The 26376-nt window shown below is 34.5% G+C and overlaps 1 protein-coding gene across 1 annotated transcript in view; it reads right to left on the reverse strand.

Annotated features, from left to right (window-relative positions):
* Window positions 1-589: 589 nt before the first annotated feature.
* Window positions 590-26376, reverse strand: part of LOC106613407 (transcriptional coactivator YAP1) — a 67142-nt gene continuing 41355 nt past the window's right edge. The window contains exons 7-8 of the mRNA XM_045724945.1: window positions 22451-22605; window positions 590-6613 (exon numbers count right to left, since the gene is read on the reverse strand). Of these exons, the coding sequence (XP_045580901.1) occupies window positions 6378-6613; window positions 22451-22605 (391 nt within the window). The 3' untranslated portion in view covers window positions 590-6377. The remainder of the gene's footprint in view (window positions 6614-22450; window positions 22606-26376) is intronic.

The raw sequence follows: 26376 nt of genomic DNA on the forward strand, positions 1-26376 counted from the left end.
CCAGCTACCTGCCTCCTCCTGTGGTCCTTTACTAATAAACACCTGCTGAGCCCTGCGCTTGAAACCAGCTCTCCGTCTCCCATCATACTCATTACAAATAAGGGAGGAACTTGCCACTAATACCACAGATAAACTACAAAGATGTAGCTATTGTCTAGTTGAAGTAGTACCTCATTAAACGACTAAGATGTTAAAAGGGACAATTGTCTATTTGAAGTACCTCATTAAAAACAGGCTGGAAGGTTTTACTACAAGTGCAGTTAACACAATAATACTGGTAAAGGAGATGTATCATACTGGTAAAATAGATGTATCATACTGGTAAAATAGATGTAAAATTGAGGTATCATACTGGTAAAATAGATGTATCATACTGGTAAAGGAGATGTATTATACTGGTAAAAGAGAAGATGTATGTTTGGGTTTGCTTATGTTATTATCATCACCTGTTAGTAGAAAATAGAATTTTGCCATTAGAAATTACCACCAGCCTTTTTGTACGAACCACACAAGTGATATCTCTCCTACAGAATAGATTACAGTTATGAGTCTGTGTGCAGAACCTCCAGAAATCAACTCCAGACATTAATACCAGAACGCATATACTTTATTCCAATTCAAAGTATTATAGAAGGAGATAAAAGATAATACATGCAAATAATATCTATAACATGATCAGTTACTGAATATAGTTTCATTTTTGTTGTGTGCATTTAGATAAATGTCTAAACACCAATCCTTTAACCATGAGGGGTTTAGTCCTACGCTCCAAAGACAGTCAACAGTAGTCACCTCAATCAGCCCGACTAACCGGTGTCTGTATGTAGCCTCGCTACTTTTATAGCCTCGCTACTGTATATAGCCTGTCTTTTTACTGTTGTTTTATTTCTTTACCTACCTATTGTTCACCTAATACCTTTTTTGCACTATTGGTTAGAGCCTGTAAGTAAGCATTTCACTGTGAGGTCTACTACACCTGTTGTATTCAGCATTTCACTGTGAGGTCTACTACACCTGTTGTATTCAGCATTTCACTGTGAGGTCTACTACACCTGTTGTATTCAGCATTTCACTGTGAGGTCTACACCTGTTGTATTCGGCGCACGTGACAAATAAACTTTAATATGATTTAGTCTGACAATTACACAAACTAGCTATGGCCAAAGTCACACTTCTGTGACAAATTAATCATTTCTGCCAACATTCTGTATATGTGCAATACAAGCACGGTAGAGTAGCAGACCACCAACTATTACAAGAAAAATCACTTTAGTTGCATTGTTCTGTCTCTCTCACTGTTTAACCCATCCATCCAACAGCCACCATCAGTGCTATTCATGATCAGCCAGGTAATCAAATCAACTGAATGGAAATGACTTAAAACATAATCCACACTCAAAATGTACATGGTAACAATGTAAAACATTTGTTCTGTAAAAAGTTAAATACTGCCAATTTAGCATCTTGGCTTTGTAGTGTAGCTAGCAATATATCATCAGTCGTCCAGAAGAAACTGAACGACGTTATGAGTGAATACTGTGTTAGGGCTCTATTCAGTCTGGATAATGTGTTAGGGCTCTGTTCAGTCTGGATAATGTATTAGAGCTCTATTCAGTCTGGATAATGTAATAAGGCTCTACTCAGTCTGGATAATGTAATAAGGCTCTATTCAGTCTGGATAATGTAATAAGGCTCTATTCAGTCTGGATAATGTAATAAGGCTCTATTCAGTCTGGATAATGTAATAAGGCTCTATTCAGTCTGGATAATGTGTTAGGCTCTATTCAGTCTGGATAATGTGTTAGGGCTCTATTCAGTCAGGATAATGTATTAGAGCTCTATTCAGTCAGGATAATGTGATAGGGCTCTATTCAGTCTGGATTGCTGAAGTCTTATAGATAGCACACTAGAAATGTAAAGCTAATTTCCTATTGAGCCGACATTTGCAGCTTTTACCGTCAATGCAGTCTCTGCTAATGCGAAGGCATTGCCTTCAAATTTCAATCAATTACCGCGATACGGATTGAATAGAGCCCTAAGTGTTATCAACATTTAAATAATCTGAGAACGTACCGATTCTGATCATAGAGGAAGAAATATAGCAATAACATAATGTTGCTGTAGTGTTCTCTTGTTCTGGAAGAATGGAAACAAACTCATAACATTTTTATATAAAAATAAGAAAACAAAAATCACATACTTGTTTGTTCTATTCTAGAACTCTTAGAATCCTCACAGGGTTAGTCAATCAAAATGGCCACCATGTCTAGAGACGGCATTTTGCCTCTATGACTACTCAGAACTCTGTTACGTCAAACCCTAAGTCATGCTCTCATTCGCTTATACATATGTAGTTAAATAGATAGCGGTTGATAATAACAAATCATTTTCATAATTTTTGTCACCCGTGAAGGCAGATTCAGTATTATTTGAAAGAAGAATTATTAGGAAATGTAAAAAAAAAAGAAAATAACTCATCACAACAATTCCTGACTTTAGTAAAATCATAGCGGATTGATTTTTGTTTTTGTTTTTTTCCCCATGAGGAGAAATTATAACTGTACATCAACTCGAGTCACCAAGCTGTAACTCACATTTACCATTGATCAAATCAAGCCCCGGCAGTAACCTCATAAAAATGCTTTTCAAACCAGCTAAAACATGTCCTAACCACCACCTGCTTCAGCACAGCACAAAACAGCAGGTCTACACGAGGGCAGTAAGTCCATAGACTGCCTTTCAGACATGGACATCCTAAATTACACCCTATTCCCTCAAAAGGTGCACTACTTTTGACATGTATTGAGTGGTGAACCATGTAGGGAATAGGGTGCCATTTGGGACACTGCATCAAACCAGTTGTTATTGATCCAAAGTGCCTTTTGTTTTCTTGTTTTCTTCAAACTGTTCATTTTTTTTGTGGGGGGGGGGTTATTGATTAAGAATATCCTCAGGTAATAGGGAAAGAATGAAAGCTGAGTGTGATTGATAAGGCTACAATAACCCTGATAAAATCATAACGAATCTGCCAACCAGAAATCATGACCTGTTGAAAGAGGCAACTTGTAACTGATTCTGGTTTTGGTTCTGAAGAGCCCAAAGTCAGTTGGATCTGTTGCAGTGATGTGCTGAAAGGTGAACCGGTTAAAATGTATCAATCTATCTATAAAACATCAAGATAAACTAAAAACTAAAAAGCAGTTTGATCTATAATAAATCATGAAATAAAAACCTAATAAACTTAGAAGATTATTAAAAGATAAAACAGAAATAAGACAGAAATATAAAGAAGCTAGGGTTAATTAAAAATTAGAAATCCCGGTAACACTTTACTTAAAACACCAAGCATCATAACAACATGTCATATCAACTGACATAACCTGTCATAATATGGTCATAACAGTCATGAAACATATATTTACACCTGTTGTGACATTGTGCTATTTTAGGGCTGGTTATGACACATATATAACAATATAAAATCTCACAAAACCTAGCACACAAGGCAAAACATTCCATTACACCACTTGTCAACAGTATGTTTATGTAATATAAAATATTCTGAAATGGACCATATTAAATTATCATTGTAATTGTGCACAGATTGATGTCAGACATGCACCTACCCCCCCCCCCCCCAGTGCTCTTTTCCTGATGACTGGGACGAATGCAGGAGCAGGACAAGACACCCTCTTTTTGACTAATGACTGAAATAAGTCGATGTACGTGAAAAGCCTATCTGATTATGATGGTCATAATGCTTCTTAACAGTGTTATAAAGTGTATTTAGTGCAAGTAAAGTGACAGGGTGGTCATAACGCTTCTTAACAGTGTAATAAAGTGTATTTTCTACAAGTTATTTAAAGTATGACTGTTAAGAATTCATTGCAACAAAAACAACAATGGACTTAACAAACTTACAGTATATAGGTGTCATAACCAGCCATAAAATAAAACAATATGTCACAACAGGTGTAAATATATGGGTCATGATAGTGTTATGACAGGTTATGTCAGCTGTTATGATCATGTCATAACGTGTTCTAAATGCTGGGTGTCAAGTAAAGTGTTACTGAAGTCCCATAATAATAACACATTTTTATAAAAACAGAAATATACTGTTGATTATTGGACATTAACGTAAGTAGACGAGAGTGTTTTTGATGTTTGTTCGGCAATAATACAACTTCTTAGAGACTGCATTATTTAGTATTATTACTTGGCGTAGATTTCTTTGCTCTTCTCTCAAAATACAACTGAAGGCACTTGATTTGACAAAGAAAGGTTGAACTTATAAACATGCTGGCACAGCCAAGCAGCAGCAGTATGTATAGTATAGTATAGTATAGTATAATATAGTATCGTATTGTATAGTATAGTCAGTGGTGTAAAGTACTTAAGTACTACTTAAGTCGTTTTTGGGGTATCTGTACTTTATTACTTACATTTTTGACATCTTTTACTTCACTACATTCCTAAATAAAATAATGTAAGTTTTACTCCATACATTTTCCCCGACACCCAAAAGCACTCCTTACATTTTGAATTCTTAGCAGGACAGGAAAATAGTCTAATTCACAAACTTATCAAGAGAACATCCCTGGTCATTCCTACTGCCTCTGATCTGGCAGACTCAGTAAACAGAGAACATCCCTGGTCATTCCTACTGCCTCTGATCTGGCAGACTCAGTAAACAGAGAACATCCCTGGTCATCACTACTGCCTCTGATCTGGCAGACTCAGTAAACAGAGAACATCCCTGGTCATTCCTACTGCCTCTGATCTGGCAGACTCAGTAAACAGAGAACATCCCTGGTCATCCCTACTGCCTCTGATCTGGCAGACTCAGTAAACAGAGAACATCCCTGGTCATTCCTACTGCCTCTGATCTGGCAGACTCAGTAAACACGCATGCCTCTTTTGTAAATTATGTTGGCGTGTACCCCTGGCTATCTGTACATTAAAAAACAAGAAAATGGTGAGGTCTAGTTTGTTTAATGTAAGGAATTTTAAGTGATTTATACTTTTAAAGTATATTTAAAACCAAATACTTTTAGACTTTTACTCAAGTTGTATTTTACTGGGTGACTTTCCCTTTTACTTGAGACATTTTCAATTAAGGTATCTTTACTTTTTACTCAAGTATAACAATTGGGTACTTTTTCCACCACTGAGTATAGTATAGTATACGGGGTCCCCGGCCCAGGCTGCAGGCAACAGCCCATCCCCCATCACCACCACACAGAGCTAACATGTCCTAACTGGGACTCCATCTTGTGTAACCTAGGCTATGTCCCAAATAGCACCCTATACCCTATCTGGTGCACTTCTACCAGGGGCCATAGTAGTGTACTATGTCAGGAATATGTGCAATTTGGGGTGAAGCATAACGTACCTAAACTAACCTTCCAAATCAATACAGTTCTTTACACAACTTCAGATATATCATTTGGGGTTTTCTCAGGCTCATCATTAAAAACAAAAACTATTTAAAACAACAATGTAAAATACATGAATTGAAAGAAAAAAGGCAGGAAAATACAATGCTTGAATGCTATTGTCAGGAAGCCTGGGGCCGAGGTGAGAGGAGTACAGGCAGGCAGCCACCCAGATCAGATGTGGGGGTTGGGGGAGAAGGAGGGAGGGTTGGGGGAGAAGGAGGGAGGGTTGGGGGAGAAGGAGGGAGGGTTGGGGGAGAAGGAGGGAGGGTTGGGGGAGAAGGAGGGAGGGTTGGGGGAGAAGGAGAGCAGCAAGCCCCTTGCCTTGCCGGCCGGCCAGCAGGTAAGACACCCTAGATGTAAAGGTGGGGTAGAGAAACAAACAAGCAGCTGCCCTGCACCAGGTAAAGATGATGGACAGATTGAGAATGATAGCCGTGAGAAAAGAGTCGGGGACCTTTGAATAAATTGTGTGTTCACAGGCCAGCCTTGAAGACACACACAACAAAAAGATATAGAAACAACAGAAAAGCAGTGCCTCAGTCGGCCATGTTATCATGTACACTGCCCGATGACAAATATCATCATCCATATCTAGGAATGAGGAAAAGATTGTTATTTTAATCAAGGCAAATACACATCGTTCACTGGTCTGAGAGTTTGACTAGGCAGCAGGTGAACGTGTAGACTATAGGAGTGAAGAGCAGGGTACAAAGCTCTGTCTCTCCTATAGAGCCCATAGGAGCTCATCCCAGGCTCCTCTCCTCTCTCCTATATACCTGCAGGTCAGAGCATGTTGTTCCACTGCTCAAATCGTGTGGTGGGTCATGACTAAACACCCACCTCAATTGGTGGGTCAAGAAGCAAAAAAAAAAAAAGTTTGTAAACCGATGTTGTATACTATAGCTTATCAGTGAGAAGGACCAGGTCCAGCTTGGTCTATAACCATGTGAGGAAGCTCTCCTTGTCCATCTTGGTGGCCGCCAGAACTGACTCCATGTCGTTTAGGATGTCGGAGCTCAAGGCTTCCTGGAGACTAGGCATTAGCTCTTCCCCCTCCACGGCCATGCTCTTATTCTCCAGCGTGCCCAGGTCTACATCTGTCCCCGGGATGGTGTCCAGGTAGTCAGGGAAACGACTGGGCTGTGTTCCCATGGAGACCGGCAGGGAGTCCCCTGATTATGACAAAACAACCACATGGATGTGTTATGATGTTGTTCTAATGCACTATGTTATAATGTATTATGATGTTGTTATAATGCACTATGATATAATGTATTATGATGTTGTTGTAATGCACTATGATGTTGTTCTAATGCACTATGTTATAATGTATTATGATGTTGTTCTAATGCACTATGTTATAATGTATTATGATGTTCTAATGCACTATGTTCTAATGTATTATGATGTTGTTATAATGTACTATGATGTTGTTCTAATGCACTATGATATAATGTATTATGATGTTGTTCTAATGCACTATGTTATAATGTATTATGATGTTGTTATAATGTATTATGATGTTGTTCTAATGCACTATGTTCTAATGCACTATGATGTTGTTCTAATGCACTATGATGTTGTTCTAATGCACTATGTTATAATGCACTATGATGTTGTTCTAATGCACTATGTTGTAATGCATTATGATGTTGTTCTAATGCACTATGTTATAATGCATTATGATGTTGTTCTAATGCACTATGTTATAATGCATTATGATGTTGTTCTAATGCACTATGTTATAATGCATTATGATGTTGATAATGTTATAATGTATTATGATGTTGTTCTAATGCACTATGTTCTAATGTATTATGATGTTGTTCTAATGCACTATGTTATAATGCATTATGATGTTGTTATAATGTATTATGATGTTGTTCTAATGCACTATGTTATAATGTATTATGATGTTGTTATAATGTATTATGATGTTGTTCTAATGCACTATGTTATAATGTATTATGATGTTGTTATAATGTATTATGATGTTGTTATAATGTATTATGATGTTGTTCTAATGCACTATGTTATAATGTATTATGATGTTGTTCTAATGCACTATGTTATAATGCATTATGATGTTGTTATAATGTATTATGATGTTGTTCTAATGCACTATGTTATAATGTATTATGATGTTGTTATAATGTACTATGATGTTGTTCTAATGCACTATGTTATAATGTATTATGATGTTGTTCTAATGCACTATGTTATAATGCATTATGATGTTGTTCTAATGCACTATGTTATAATGCATTATGATGTTGTTCTAATGCACTATGTTATAATGTATTATGATGTTGTTCTAATGCACTATGTTATAATGCATTATGATGTTGTTCTAATGCACTATGTTATAATGTATTATGATGTTGTTCTAATGTACTATGTTATAATGTATTATGATGTTGTTCTAATGCACTATGATGTTGTTATAATGCACTATGTTATAATGCATTATGATGTTGTTCTAATGCACTATGTTATAATGCATTATGATGTTGTTCTAATGCACTATGATATAATGCATTATGCTGTTGTTCTAATGCACTATGTTATAATGCATTATGATGTTGTTCTAATGCACTATGTTATAATGCATTATGATGTTGTTCTAATGCACTATGTTATAATGCATTATGATGTTGTTCTAATGCACTATGTTATAATGCATTATGATGTTGTTCTAATGCACTATGTTATAATGCATTATGATGTTGTTCTAATGCACTATGTTATAATGCATTATGATGTTGTTCTAATGCACTATGTTATAATGCATTATGATGTTGTTCTAATGCACTATGTTATAATGCATTATGATGTTGTTCTAATGCACTATGTTATAATGCATTATGATGTTGTTCTAATGCACTATGTTATAATGCATTATGATGTTGTTCTAATGCACTATGTTATAATGCATTATGATGTTGTTCTAATGCACTATGTTATAATGCATTATGATGTTGTTCTAATGCACTATGTTATAATGCATTATGATGTTGTTCTAATGCACTGTTATAATGTATTATGATGTTATAATGTACTGTTATAATGTATTATGATGTTATAATGTACTATGATGTTCTAATGCACTATGTTATAATGTATTATGATGTTGTTATAATGTATTATGATGTTGTTCTAATGCACTATGTTATAATGTATTATGTTGTTCTAATGCACTATGTTATAATGTATTATGATGTTGTTATAATGTACTATGATGTTGTTCTAATGCACTATGTTATAATGTATTATGATGTTGTTCTAATGCACTATGTTATAATGTATTATGATGTTGTTCTAATGCACTATGTTATAATGTATTATGATGTTGTTCTAATGTATTATGATGTTGTTATAATGTATTATGATGTTGTTCTAATGTATTATGTTATAATGTATTATGATGTTGTTCTAATGCACTATGTTATAATGCACTATGATGTTGTTCTAATGCACTATGTTCTAATGTATTATGATGTTGTTATAATGTATTATGATGTTGTTCTAATGCACTATGATGTTGTAATGCATTATGATGTTGTTCTAATGCACTATGTTATAATGTATTATGATGTTGTTCTAATGCACTATGTTATAATGTATTATGATGTTGTTCTAATGCACTATGTTATAATGCATTATGATGTTGTTCTAATGCACTATGTTATAATGCACTATGATGTTGTTCTAATGCACTATGTTATAATGCACTATGATGTTGTTCTAATGCACTATGTTATAATGCACTATGATGTTGTTCTAATGCACTATGTTATAATGCACTATGATGTTGTTCTAATGCACTATGTTCTAATGCACTATGATGTTGTTCTAATGCATTATGATGTTGTTCTAATGCACTATGTTATAATGCATTATGATGTTGTTCTAATGCACTATGTTATAATGCATTATGATGTTGTTCTAATGCACTATGTTATAATGCATTATGATGTTGTTCTAATGCACTATGTTATAATGCATTATGATGTTGTTCTAATGCACTATGTTATAATGCATTATGATGTTGTTCTAATGCACTATGTTATAATGCATTATGATGTTGTTCTAATGCACTATGTTATAATGCATTATGATGTTGTTCTAATGCACTATGTTATAATGTATTATGATGTTGTTATAATGTATTATGATGTTGTTCTAATGTACTATGTTATAATGTATTATGATGTTGTTCTAATGTACTATGTTATAATGTATTATGATGTTGTTCTAATGCACTATGATGTTGTTATAATGTACTATGTTATAATGCATTATGATGTTGTTCTAATGCACTATGTTATAATGCATTATGATGTTGTTCTAATGCACTATGTTATAATGCATTATGATGTTGTTCTAATGCACTATGTTATAATGCATTATGATGTTGTTCTAATGCACTATGTTATAATGCATTATGATGTTGTTCTAATGCACTATGTTATAATGTATTATGATGTTGTTCTAATGCACTATGTTATAATGCATTATGATGTTGTTCTAATGCACTATGTTATAATGCATTATGATGTTGTTCTAATGCACTATGTTATAATGCATTATGATGTTGTTCTAATGCACTATGTTATAATGCATTATGATGTTGTTCTAATGCACTATGTTATAATGCATTATGATGTTGTTCTAATGCACTATGTTATAATGCATTATGATGTTGTTCTAATGCACTATGTTATAATGCATTATGATGTTGTTCTAATGCACTATGTTATAATGCATTATGATGTTGTTCTAATGCACTATGTTATAATGCATTATGATGTTGTTCTAATGCACTATGTTATAATGTATTATGATGTTGTTATAATGCACTATGTTATAATGTATTATGATGTTGTTCTAATGTACTATGTTATAATGTATTATGATGTTGTTCTAATGCACTGTTATAATGTACTATGATGTTATAATGTACTGTTATAATGTATTATGATGTTATAATGTACTATGATGTTCTAATGCACTATGTTATAATGTATTATGATGTTGTTCTAATGTATTATGATGTTGTTCTAATGCACTATGTTATAATGTATTATGATGTTGTTCTAATGCACTATGTTATAATGTATTATGATGTTGTTCTAATGCACTATGTTATAATGTATTATGTTGTTCTAATGCACTATGTTATAATGTATTATGATGTTGTTATAATGTACTATGATGTTGTTCTAATGCACTATGTTATAATGTATTATGATGTTGTTCTAATGTATTATGATGTTGTTATAATACACTATGTTATAATGTATTATGATGTTGTTCTAATGCACTATGTTATAATGCATTATGATGTTGTTCTAATGCACTATGTTATAATGCATTATGATGTTGTTCTAATGCACTATGTTATAATGCACTATGATGTTGTTCTAATGCACTATGTTATAATGCACTATGATGTTGTTCTAATGCACTATGTTATAATGCACTATGATGTTGTTCTAATGCACTATGTTCTAATGTATTATGATGTTGTTCTAATGCATTATGATGTTGTTCTAATGCACTATGTTATAATGCATTATGATGTTGTTCTAATGCACTATGTTATAATGCATTATGATGTTGTTCTAATGCACTATGTTATAATGCATTATGATGTTGTTCTAATGCACTATGTTATAATGCATTATGATGTTGTTCTAATGCACTATGTTATAATGCATTATGATGTTGTTCTAATGCACTATGTTATAATGCATTATGATGTTGTTCTAATGCACTATGTTATAATGCATTATGATGTTGTTCTAATGCACTATGTTATAATGCATTATGATGTTGTTCTAATGCACTATGTTATAATGCATTATGATGTTGTTCTAATGCACTATGTTATAATGCATTATGATGTTGTTCTAATGCACTATGTTATAATGCATTATGATGTTGTTCTAATGCACTATGTTATAATGCATTATGATGTTGTTCTAATGCACTATGTTATAATGTATTATGATGTTGTTCTAATGTACTATGTTATAATGTATTATGATGTTGTTATAATGTATTATGATGTTGTTCTAATGCACTATGTTATAATGCATTATGATGTTGTTCTAATGCATTATGATGTTGTTCTAATGCACTATGTTATAATGTATTATGATGTTGTTCTAATGCACTATGTTATAATGTTGTTATAATGCATTATGATGTTGTTCTAATGCACTATGTTATAATGCATTATGATGTTGTTCTAATGCACTATGTTATAATGTATTATGATGTTGTTATAATGTATTATGATGTTGTTCTAATGCACTATGTTATAATGCATTATGATGTTGTTCTAATGTATTATGATGTTGTTCTAATGTACTATGATGTAATGCACTATGTTGTAATGCACTATGTTGTAATGCACTATGTTGTAATGCACTATGATGTTGTTGTAATGCACTATGATGTTGTAATGCACTATGATGTTGTTGTAATGCACTATGATGTTGTAATGCACTATGATGTTGTTGTAATGCACTATGATGTTGTAATGCATTATGATGTTGTTCTAATGCACTATGTTGTAATGCATTATGATGTTGTTCTAATGCACTATGTTGTAATGCATTATGATGTTGTTCTAATGCACTATGTTGTAATGCATTATGATGTTGTTCTAATGCACTATGTTGTAATGCATTATGATGTTGTTCTAATGCACTATGTTGTAATGCATTATGATGTTGTTCTAATGCACTATGTTGTAATGCATTATGATGTTGTTCTAATGCACTAAGTTGTAATGCATTATGATGTTGTTCTAATGCACTAAGTTATAATGCATTATGATGTTGTTCTAATGCACTAAGTTATAATGCATTATGATGTTGTTCTAATGCACTATGTTATAATGCATTATGATGTTGTTCTAATGCACTATGTTATAATGCATTATGATGTTGTTCTAATGCACTATGTTATAATGCATTATGATGTTGTTCTAATGCACTATGTTATAATGCATTATGATGTTGTTCTAATGCACTATGATGTTGTTCTAATGCACTATGTTATAATGCACTATGATGTTGTTCTAATGCACTATGTTATAATGCACTATGATGTTGTTCTAATGCACTATGTTATAATGCATTATGATGTTGTTCTAATGCACTATGTTATAATGCACTATGATGTTGTTCTAATGCACTATGTTATAATGCACTATGATGTTGTTCTAATGCACTATGTTATAATGCACTATGATGTTGTTCTAATGCACTATGTTATAATGCACTATGATGTTGTTCTAATGCACTATGTTATAATGCATTATGATGTTGTTCTAATGCACTATGTTATAATGCATTATGATGTTGTTCTAATGCACTATGTTATAATGCATTATGATGTTGTTCTAATGCACTATGTTATAATGCATTATGATGTTGTTCTAATGCACTATGTTATAATGCATTATGATGTTGTTCTAATGCACTATGTTATAATGCATTATGATGTTGTTCTAATGCACTATGTTATAATGCATTATGATGTTGTTCTAATGCACTATGTTATAATGCATTATGATGTTGTTCTAATGCACTATGTTATAATGCATTATGATGTTGTTCTAATGCACTATGTTATAATGCATTATGATGTTGTTCTAATGCACTATGATGTTGTTCTAATGCACTATGTTATAATGCACTATGATGTTGTTCTAATGCACTATGTTATAATGCATTATGATGTTGTTCTAATGCACTATGATGTTGTTCTAATGCACTATGTTATAATGCATTATGATGTTGTTCTAATGCATTATGATGTTGTTCTAATGCACTATGATGTTGTTCTAATGCACTATGTTATAATGCACTATGATGTTGTTCTAATGCACTATGTTATAATGCACTATGATGTTGTTCTAATGCACTATGTTATAATGCACTATGATGTTGTTCTAATGCACTATGTTATAATGCATTATGATGTTGTTCTAATGCACTATGATGTTGTTCTAATGCACTATGATGTTGTTCTAATGCACTATGTTATAATGCACTATGATGTTGTTCTAATGCACTATGTTATAATGCACTATGATGTTGTTCTAATGCACTATGTTCTAATGCATTATGATGTTGTTCTAATGCACTATGATGTTGTTCTAATGCACTATGTTCTAATGCACTATGATGTTGTTCTAATGCACTATGATGTTGTTCTAATGCACTATGATGTTGTTCTAATGCACTATGATGTTGTTCTAATGCACTATGATGTTGTTCTAATGCACTATGTTATAATGCATTATGATGTTGTTCTAATGCACTATGATGTTGTTCTAATGCACTATGTTATAATGCACTATGATGTTGTTCTAATGCACTATGTTATAATGCACTATGATGTTGTTCTAATGCATTATATGTTGTTATAATGCACTATGATGTTGTTCTAATGCACTATGTTATAATGCACTATGATGTTGTTCTAATGCACTATGTTATAATGCACTATGATGTTGTTCTAATGCACTATGTTATAATGCATTATGATGTTGTTCTAATGCACTATGATGTTGTTCTAATGCACTATGTTATAATGCACTATGATGTTGTTCTAATGCACTATGTTATAATGCATTATGATGTTGTTCTAATGCACTATGATGTTGTTCTAATGCACTATGTTATAATGCATTATGATGTTGTTCTAATGCACTATGATGTTGTTCTAATGCACTATGATGTTGTTCTAATGCACTATGTTATAATGCACTATGATGTTGTTCTAATGCACTATGTTATAATGCATTATGATGTTGTTCTAATGCACTATGATGTTGTTCTAATGCACTATGTTATAATGCACTATGATGTTGTTCTAATGCACTATGTTATAATGCATTATGATGTTGTTCTAATGCACTATGATGTTGTTCTAATGCACTATGTTATAATGCACTATGATGTTGTTCTAATGCACTATGATGTTGTTCTAATGCACTATGATGTTGTTCTAATGCACTATGATGTGTTATAATGCACTATGATGTTGTTCTAATGCACTATGTTATAATGCATTATGATGTTGTTCTAATGCACTATGATGTTGTTCTAATGCACTATGTTATAATGCACTATGATGTTGTTCTAATGCATTATGATGTTGTTCTAATGCACTATGATGTTGTTCTAATGCACTATGTTCTAATGCACTATGATGTTGTTCTAATGCACTATGTTATAATGCACTATGATGTTGTTCTAATGCACTATGATGTTGTTCTAATGCACTATGTTCTAATGCACTATGATGTTGTTCTAATGCACTATGTTTGTTCTAATGCACTATGATGTTGTTCTAATGCACTATGATGTGTTCTAATGCACTATATGTTCTAATGCACTATGTTATAATGCACTATGATGTTGTTCTAATGCACTATGTTATAATGCACTATGATGTTGTTCTAATGCACTATGATGTTGTTCTAATGCATTATGATGTTGTTCTAATGCACTATGATGTTGTTCTAATGCACTATGATGTTGTTCTAATGCACTATGTTCTAATGCACTATGTTCTAATGCACTATGTTCTAATGCACTATGTTATAATGCACTATGTTCTAATGCACTATGTTATAATGCATTATGATGTTGTTCTAATGCACTATGTTATAATGCATTATGATGTTGTTCTAATGCACTATGTTATAATGCACTATGATGTTGTTCTAATGCACTATGTTATAATGCACTATGATGTTGTTCTAATGCACTATGTTATAATGCATTATGATGTTGTTCTAATGCACTATGATGTTGTTCTAATGCACTATGATGTTGTTCTAATGCACTATGTTATAATGCATTATGATGTTGTTCTAATGCACTATGTTATAATGCACTATGATGTTGTTCTAATGCACTATGTTATAATGCATTATGATGTTGTTCTAATGCACTATGATGTTGTTCTAATGCACTATGTTCTAATGCACTATGATGTTGTTCTAATGCACTATGATGTTGTTCTAATGCACTATGATGTTGTTCTAATGCACTATGATGTTGTTCTAATGCACTATGATGTTGTTCTAATGCACTATGTTATAATGCATTATGATGTTGTTCTAATGCACTATGATGTTGTTCTAATGCACTATGTTATAATGCACTATGATGTTGTTCTAATGCACTATGTTATAATGCACTATGATGTTGTTCTAATGCATTATGATGTTGTTCTAATGCACTATGATGTTGTTCTAATGCACTATGTTATAATGCACTATGATGTTGTTCTAATGCACTATGTTATAATGCACTATGATGTTGTTCTAATGCACTATGTTATAATGCATTATGATGTTGTTCTAATGCACTATGATGTTGTTCTAATGCACTATGTTATAATGCACTATGATGTTGTTCTAATGCACTATGTTATAATGCATTATGATGTTGTTCTAATGCACTATGATGTTGTTCTAATGCACTATGTTATAATGCATTATGATGTTGTTCTAATGCACTATTTGTTATAATGCACTATGATGTTGTTCTAATGCACTATGTTATAATGCACTATGATGTTGTTCTAATGCACTATGTTATAATGCATTATGATGTTGTTCTAATGCACTATGATGTTGTTCTAATGCACTATGTTATAATGCACTATGATGTTGTTCTAATGCACTATGTTATAATGCATTATGATGTTGTTCTAATGCACTATGATGTTGTTCTAATGCACTATGTTCTAATGCACTATGATGTTGTTCTAATGCACTATGATGTTGTTCTAATGCACTATGATGTTGTTCTAATGCACTATGATGTTGTTCTAATGCACTATGATGTTGTTCTAATGCACTATGTTATAATGCATTATGATGTTGTTCTAATGCACTATGATGTTGTTCTAATGCACTATGTTATAATGCACTATGATGTTGTTCTAATGCATTATGATGTTGTTCTAATGCACTATGATGTTGTTCTAATGCACTATGTTCTAATGCACTATGATGTTGTTCTAATGCACTATGTTATAATGCACTATGATGTTGTTCTAATGCACTATGATGTTGTTCTAATGCACTATGTTCTAATGCACTATGATGTTGTTCTAATGCACTATGATGTTGTTCTAATGCACTATGATGTTGTTCTAATGCACTATGATGTTGTTCTAATGCACTATGTTCTAATGCACTATGTTATAATGCACTATGATGTTGTTCTAATGCACTATGTTATAATGCACTATGATGTTGTTCTAATGCACTATGATGTTGTTCTAATGCATTATGATGTTGTTCTAATGCACTATGTGTTGTTCTAATGCACTATGATGTTGTTCTAATGCACTATGTTCTAATGCACTATGTTCTAATGCACTATGTTCTAATGCACTATGTTATAATGCACTATGTTCTAATGCACTATGTTATAATGCATTATGATGTTGTTCTAATGCACTATGTTATAATGCATTATGATGTTGTTCTAATGCACTATGTTATAATGCACTATGATGTTGTTCTAATGCACTATGTTATAATGCACTATGATGTTGTTCTAATGCACTATGATGTTGTTCTAATGCACTATGTTATAATGCATTATGATGTTGTTCTAATGCACTATGTTATAATGCATTATGATGTTGTTCTAATGCACTATGTTATAATGCATTATGATGTTGTTCTAATGCACTATGTTATAATGCACTATGATGTTGTTCTAATGCACTATGATGTTGTTCTAATGCACTATGTTCTAATGCACTATGATGTTGTTCTAATGCACTATGATGTTGTTCTAATGCACTATGATGTTGTTCTAATGCACTATGATGTTGTTCTAATGCACTATGTTCTAATGCACTATGTTATAATGCACTATGATGTTGTTCTAATGCACTATGATGTTGTTCTAATGCACTATGTTATAATGCACTATGATGTTCTAATGCACTATGTTATAATGCACTATGATGTTGTTCTAATGCACTATGTTATAATGCACTATGATGTTGTTCTAATGCACTATGTTATAATGCACTATGATGTTGTTCTAATGCACTATGTTATAATGCATTATGATGTTGTTCTAATGCACTATGATGTTGTTCTAATGCACTATGTTATAATGCATTATGATGTTGTTCTAATGCACTATGATGTTGTTCTAATGCACTATGATGTTGTTCTAATGCACTATGTTATAATGCACTATGATGTTGTTCTAATGCACTATGTTATAATGCATTATGATGTTGTTCTAATGCACTATGTTGCATATGATGTTGTTCTAATGCACTATGTTATAATGCATTATGATGTTGTTCTAATGCACTATGTTATAATGCATTATGATGTTGTTCTAATGCACTATGATGTTGTTCTAATGCACTATGATGTTGTTCTAATGCACTATGATGTTGTTCTAATGCACTATGATGTTGTTCTAATGCACTATGATGTTGTTCTAATGCACTATGTTATAATGCACTATGATGTTGTTCTAATGCACTATGTTATAATGCATTATGATGTTGTTCTAATGCACTATGTTATAATGCACTATGATGTTGTTCTAATGCACTATTGTTCTAATGCACTATGATGTTGTTCTAATGCACTATGTTATAATGCACTATGATGTTGTTCTAATGCACTATGTTATAATGCACTATGATGTTGTTCTAATGCACTATGTTGTTATAATGCACTATGATGTTGTTCTAATGCACTAGTGTTATAATGCACTATGATGTTGTTCTAATGCACTATGTTATAATGCACTATGATGTTGTTCTAATGCACTATGTTATAATGCATTATGATGTTGTTCTAATGCACTATGTTATAATGCATTATGATGTTGTTCTAATGCACTATGTTATAATGCACTATGATGTTGTTCTAATGCACTATTGTTATAATGCATTATGATGTTGTTCTAATGCACTATGTTATAATGCATTATGATGTTGTTCTAATGCACTATGTTATAATGCATTATGATGTTGTTCTAATGCACTATGTTATAATGCATTATGATGTTGTTCTAATGCACTATGTTATAATGCACTATGATGTTGTTCTAATGCACTATGATGTTGTTCTAATGCACTATGTTATAATGCACTATGATGTTGTTCTAATGCACTATGTTATAATGCACTATGATGTTGTTCTAATGCACTATGATGTTGTTCTAATGCACTATGATGTTGTTCTAATGCACTATGTTATAATGCATTATGATGTTGTTCTAATGCACTATGTTATAATGCACTATGATGTTGTTCTAATGCACTATGTTATAATGCATTATGATGTTGTTCTAATGCACTATGATGTTGTTCTAATGCACTATGTTATAATGCACTATGATGTTGTTCTAATGCACTATGATGTTGTTCTAATGCACTATGTTCTAATGCATTATGATGTTGTTCTAATGCACTATGTTCTAATGCACTATGATGTTGTTCTAATGCACTATGATGTTGTTCTAATGCACTATGATGTTGTTCTAATGCACTATGTTATAATGCATTATGATGTTGTTCTAATGCACTATGATGTTGTTCTAATGCACTATGTTATAATGCACTATGATGTTGTTCTAATGCACTATGTTATAATGCACTATGATGTTGTTCTAATGCACTTTTATGATGTTGTTCTAATGCACTATGTTATAATGCACTATGATGTTGTTCTAATGCACTATGATGTTGTTCTAATGCACTATGTTATAATGCACTATGATGTTGTTCTAATGCACTATGATGTTGTTCTAATGCACTATGATGTTGTTCTAATGCACTATGTTATAATGCACTATGATGTTGTTCTAATGCACTATGTTATAATGCACTATGATGTTGTTCTAATGCACTAGTGTGTTATAATGCACTATGATGTTGTTCTAATGCACTATGTTATAATGCATTATGATGTTGTTCTAATGCACTATGTTATAATGCACTATGATGTTGTTCTAATGCACTATGTTATAATGCATTATGATGTTGTTCTAATGCACTATGTTATAATGCACTATGATGTTGTTCTAATGCACTATTGTTATAATGCATTATGATGTTGTTCTAATGCACTATGTTATAATGCATTATGATGTTGTTCTAATGCACTATGTTATAATGCACTATGATGTTGTTCTAATGCACTATGTTATAATGCACTATGATGTTGTTCTAATGCACTATGTTATAATGCATTATGATGTTGTTCTAATGCACTATGTTATAATGCATTATGATGTTGTTCTAATGCACTATGTTATAATGCACTATGATGTTGTTCTAATGCACTATGTTATAATGCACTATGATGTTGTTCTAATGCACTATGATGTGTTATAATGCATTATGATGTTGTTCTAATGCACTATTTGTTATAATGCACTATGATGTTGTTCTAATGCACTATGTTATAATGCACTATGATGTTGTTCTAATGCACTATGTTATAATGCACTATGATGTTGTTCTAATGCACTATGTTATAATGCATTATGATGTTGTTCTAATGCACTATATTTGTTATAATGCACTATGATGTTGTTCTAATGCACTATGTTATAATGCATTATGATGTTGTTCTAATGCACTATGTTATAATGCACTATGATGTTGTTCTAATGCACTATGTTATAATGCATTATGATGTTGTTCTAATGCACTATGTTATAATGCATTATGATGTTGTTCTAATGCACTATGTTATAATGCATTATGATGTTGTTCTAATGCACTATGTTATAATGCATTATGATGTTGTTCTAATGCACTATGTTATAATGCATTATGATGTTGTTCTAATGCACTATGTTATAATGCATTATGATGTTGTTCTAATGCACTATGTTATAATGCATTATGATGTTGTTCTAATGCACTATGTTATAATGCATTATGATGTTGTTCTAATGCACTATGTTATAATGCATTATGATGTTGTTCTAATGCACTATGTTATAATGCATTATGATGTTGTTCTAATGCACTATGTTATAATGCATTATGATGTTGTTCTAATGCACTATGTTATAATGCATTATGATGTTGTTCTAATGCACTATGTTATAATGCATTATGATGTTGTTCTAATGCACTATGTTATAATGCATTATGATGTTGTTCTAATGCACTATGTTATAATGCATTATGATGTTGTTCTAATGCACTATGTTATAATGCATTATGATGTTGTTCTAATGCACTATGTTATAATGCATTATGATGTTGTTCTAATGCACTATGTTATAATGCATTATGATGTTGTTCTAATGCACTATGTTATAATGCATTATGATGTTGTTCTAATGCACTATGTTATAATGCATTATGATGTTGTTCTAATGCACTATGTTATAATGCATTATGATGTTGTTCTAATGCACTATGTTATAATGCATTATGATGTTGTTCTAATGCACTATGTTATAATGCATTATGATGTTGTTCTAATGCACTATGTTATAATGCATTATGATGTTGTTCTAATGCACTATGTTATAATGCATTATGATGTTGTTCTAATGCACTATGTTATAATGCATTATGATGTTGTTCTAATGCACTATGTTATAATGCATTATGATGTTGTTCTAATGCACTATGTTATAATGCATTATGATGTTGTTCTAATGCACTATGTTATAATGCATTATGATGTTGTTCTAATGCACTATGTTATAATGCATTATGATGTTGTTCTAATGCACTATGTTATAATGCATTATGATGTTGTTCTAATGCACTATGATGTTGTTCTAATGCACTATGTTATTCTAATGCACTATGTTATTCTAATGCACTATGATGTTGTTCTAATGCACTATGTTATTCTAATGCATTATGATGTTGTTCTAATGCACTATGTTATAATGCATTATGATGTTGTTCTAATGCACTATGTTATAATGCATTATGATGTTGTTCTAATGCACTATGTTATAATGCATTATGATGTTGTTCTAATGCACTATGTTATAATGCATTATGATGTTGTTCTAATGCACTATGTTATAATGCATTATGATGTTGTTCTAATGCACTATGTTATAATGCATTATGATGTTGTTCTAATGCACTATGTTATAATGCATTATGATGTTGTTATAATGTATTATGATGTTGTTCTAATATATTATGATTTCGTTATAATGTATTATGATGTTGTTCTAATGTATTATGATTTCGTTATTATGTACTATGTTGTTATAATGCATTATGTTCTAATGCACTGTTGTTCTAATGCACTATAATGTTGTTCTAATGCACTATAATGTTGTTCTAATGCACTATAATGTTGTTCTAATGCACTGTTATAATGTATGATGTTCTTCTAATGTACTATGATGTAGTTCTAATGTACTATGATGTAGTTCTAATGTACTATGATGTAGTTCTAATGTACTATGATGTAGTTCTAATGTACTATGATGTAATGTCCTAATATAATCCCATAATGATCCTGACTAAATAACAGCCCAGTCCATTGAATAACTTATTGACAAACCACTGATACTGGAAGTGTATTGAAAACACAGAGTTAATCACATCAGAGATACTGACTGACACCAGACCATCTCAACATCAGGTCCATGCTGTTAACTGGAATATAATAGATACTAACCATACTACTGTAGTGACTGATACCAGACCATCTCAACATCAGGTCCATGCTGCTACCTGGAATATAATAGATACTAACCATACTACTGTAGTGACTGATACCAGACCATCTCAACATCAGGTCCATGCTGCTACCTGGAATATAATAGATACTAACCATACTACTGTAGTGACTGATACCAGACCATCTCAACATCAGGTCCATGCTGCTACCTGGAATATAATAGATACTAACCATACTACTGTAGTGACTGATACCAGACCATCTCAACATCAGGTCCATGCTGTTAACTGGAGCTAGTATGTCTCACCAGTGTCCATCTCGTCCACACTGTTGAGGAAGTCGTCGGGCGTACGGGGGACACTGTCCACACTGTTGAGGAAGTCATCGGGCGTACGGGGTACACTGTAGCTGCTCATACTCAGACCGCTGTCTGTGCTCTCATCCCTGGAGTGGTAGGTCCCACTGTGGACACAAGAGACAGGACACATCAAATGTTATTATTTTATAATGTAATTACTGTTAAACCTTATAGTAATTTTCTATAATGAAATCTGCTGAGAGAGAGAAAGAGAGAGAGGACTGATGAGGGGAGAGGAGAGCAGGGAAGGGAGGAGAGAGGCATTGAGCCAGGGAAGGGGAGGGACACCAGACGGGCCTGTCTACTGACCCAAATCACATGTTCATACGGGCTGTTTGGTATTGGTTGGCTGTCTAGTCAGCCTGACTCTCATTGGCTGGCTGCCTATTTCACGTAGCTCTCATTGGCTGGCTGTGTATTCAGCCGTGCCCTCAATCACTAGCTGTAAGGAACAGCCTATTCTTTAAGTAGAGGATCCAGAGCCCAGAGTTGTTCCTGCTCCTCTGTATATAGAGGCTCTAGAGCCCAGAGTTATTCCTGCTCTTTAGTAGAGGCTCCAGAGCCCAGAGTTGTTCCTGCTCTTTAGTAGAGGCTCTAGAGCCCAGAGTTGTTCCTGCTCCTTTAGTAGAGGCTCCAGAGCCCAGAGTTGTTCCTGCTCTTTAGTAGAGGCTCCAGAGCCCAGAGTTGTTCCTGTCCTTTAGTAGAGGCTCCAGAGCCCAGAGTTTTTCCTGCTCCTTTAGTAGAGGCTCCAGAGCCCAGAGTTGTTCCTGCTCCTTAAGTAGAGGCTCCAGAGCCCAGAGTTGTTCCTGCTCCTTTAGTAGAGGCTCCAGAGCCCAGAGTTGTTCCTGCTCCTTTAGTAGAGGATCCAGAGCCCAGAGTTGTTCCTGCTCCTCTGTATGTAGAGGCTCCAGAGCCCAGAGTTGTTCCTGCTCTTTAGTAGAGGCTCCAGAGCCCAGAGTTGTTCCTGCTCCTTAAGTAGAGGCTCCAGAGCCCAGAGTTGTTCCTGCTCCTTAAGTAGAGGCTCCAGAGCCCAGAGTTGTTCCTGCTCCTTTAGTAGAGGCTCCAGAGCCCAGAGTTGTTCCTGCTCCTCTGTATGTAGAGGCTCCAGAGCCCAGAGTTGTTCCTGCTCTTTAGTAGAGGCTCCAGAGCCCAGAGTTGTTCCTGCTCTTTAGTAGAGGCTCCAGAGCCCAGAGTTGTTCCTGCTCCTTAAGTAGAGGATCCAGAGCCCAGAGTTGTTCCTGCTCCTTTAGTAGAGGCTCCAGAGCCCAGAGTTGTTCCTGCTCCTTTAGTAGAGGCTCCAGAGCCCAGAGTTGTTCCTGCTCCTCTGTATGTAGAGGCTCCAGAGCCCAGAGTTGTTCCTGCTCTTTAGTAGAGGCTCCAGAGCCCAGAGTTGTTCCTGCTCTTTAGTAGAGGCTCCAGAGCCCAGAGTTGTTCCTGCTCTTTAGTAGAGGCTCCAGAGCCCAGAGTTGTTCCTGCTCTTTAGTAGAGGCTCCAGAGCCCAGAGTTGTTCCTGCTCCTTAAGTAGAGGCTCCAGAGACTAGAGTTGTTCCTGCTCCTTTAGTAGAGGCTCCAGAGCCCAGAGTTGTTCCTGCTCTTTAGTAGAGGATCCAGAGCCCAGAGTTGTTCCTGCTCCTTAAGTAGAGGCTCCAGAGCCCAGAGTTGTTCCTGCTCCTTTAGTAGAGGATCCAGAGCCCAGAGTTGTTCCTGCTCCTCTGTATGTAGAGGCTCCAGAGACTAGTCACATTAGGTTATGTTAAACCTGCTTTAAACTGCACATTGTGCTGCCAGGATAAAGAAATACACTATACCATTCAAGATAGTGAATGTTGTATAATAATTAGTAATCAACTTTATATTCAAAGTATTTATAAATAGATAAAAGACAGCATTAGAAGAAAGGATAATTATTGAAATAATACCTCTTCAAATATAAGGAACTGAAACACAAAAGTAGTTAAAAGCCTGAAATGAGGTAGGTATGAACATGGTAGGGATAAAAACACAGCAAACAGAGGACATAGAAGGCGCAGTATGTGGGTGGGTGTATTGTAATGGAAGGTGAAGGGTGTATTGTGATGGAAGGTGGGGGGTGTATTGTAATGGAAGGTGGGGGTGTGTGTTGTAATGGAAGGTGGTGGGTGTGTATTGTAATGGAAGGTGGGGTGTGTATTGTAATGGAAGGTGGGGTGTGTATTGTAATGGAAGGTGGGGTGTGTGTTGTAATGGAAGGTGGGGCGTGTGTTGTGATGGAAGGTGGTGGGTGTGTATTGTAATGGAAGGTGGGGTGTGTGTTGTAATGGAAGGTGGTGGGTGTATTGTAATGGAAGGTGGTGGGTGTATTGTGATGGAAGGTGGGGCGTGTATTGTAATGGAAGGTGGGGCGTGTATTGTAATGGAAGGTGGGGCGTGTGTTGTGATGGAAGGTGGTGGGTGTGTATTGTAATGGAAGGTGGGGTGTGTATTGTAATGGAAGGTGAAGGGTGTGTATTGTAATGGAAGGTGGGGTGTGTATTGTAATGGAAGGTGGGGTGTGTATTGTAATGGAAGGTGAAGGGTGTGTATTGTAATGGAAGGTGAAGGGTGTGTATTGTGATGGAAGGTGAAGGGTGTGTATTGTGATGGAAGGTGAAGGGTGTATTGTGATGGAAGGTGGGGCGTGTGTTGTGATGGAAGGTGGGGCGTGTGTTGTAATGGAAGGTGGGGGGTGTGTTGTAATGGAAGGTGGGGCGTGTGTTGTAATGGAAGGTGGGGCGTGTGTTGTGATGGAAGGTGGTGGGTGTGTTGTGATGGAAGGTGGTGGGTGTATTGTGATGGAAGGTGGTGGGTGTATTGTAATGGAAGGTGGTGGGGTGTATTGTAATGGAAGGTGGTGGGTGTGTATTGTGATGGAAGGTGGTGGGTGTGTATTGTGATGGAAGGTGGGGTGTGTATTGTGATGGAAGGTAAAGGGTGTGTATTGTGATGGAAGGTGAAGGGTGTATTGTGATGGAAGGTGGGGTGTGGGTTGTAATGGAAGGTGGGGCGTGTGTTGTGATGGAAGGTAGGGCGTGTGTTGTGGTGGGCGTGTGTTGTGATGGAAGTTGGTGGGTGTGTATTGTGATGGAAGGTGGGGTGTGTGTTGTGATGGAAGGTGGGGTGTGTGTTGTGATGGAAGGTGGTGGGTGTGTGTTGTGATGGAAGGTGGTGGGTGTGTGTTGTGATGGAAGGTGGTGGGTGTATTGTAATGGAAGGTGGTGGGTGTATTGTAATGGAAGGTGGGGTGTGTGTTGTGATGGAAGGTGGTGGGTGTATTGTAATGGAAGGTGGTGGGTGTATTGTAATGGAAGGTGGGGTGTGTGTTGTGATGGAAGGTGGTGGGTGTATTGTAATGGAAGGTGGTGGGTGTATTGTAATGGAAGGTGGTGGGTGTATTGTAATGGAAGGTGGTGGGTGTATTGTAATGGAAGGTGGTGGGTGTATTGTAATGGAAGGTGGTGGGTGTATTGTAATGGAAGGTGGGGTGTGTGTTTTTGTGTTTGGAAAAGTCTGGAGTTGTTAGGAGAGGTGAATGGAGGTGAATGGAGGCGAATGGAGTATAATAACAGGTGTACTCTAATACCGGTCATAATATTACAGCACAAAACAAATAAACAAGTGCCAAAACACGGTAAAAAAACAGAAAGTGCAACGCCTGGAAAAATACCCGTAAGAAATACCACCTCAACAATAAACACAAAGACATGGAGGGGAACAGAGGACTAAATACATGCAGTGTGATTAGGGAATGAAAACCAGGTGTGTATGAAACTAGACAAAACAAATGGACATATGAGAAATGGAGCGGCGATGGCTAGAAGGCCGGTGACGTCGACCGCCGAACGAACCAGGAGAGGAGA

This window comes from Salmo salar, chromosome ssa09 (assembly GCF_905237065.1).
Source record: "Salmo salar chromosome ssa09, Ssal_v3.1, whole genome shotgun sequence".
NCBI classification, from domain to species: domain Eukaryota; kingdom Metazoa; phylum Chordata; class Actinopteri; order Salmoniformes; family Salmonidae; genus Salmo; species Salmo salar.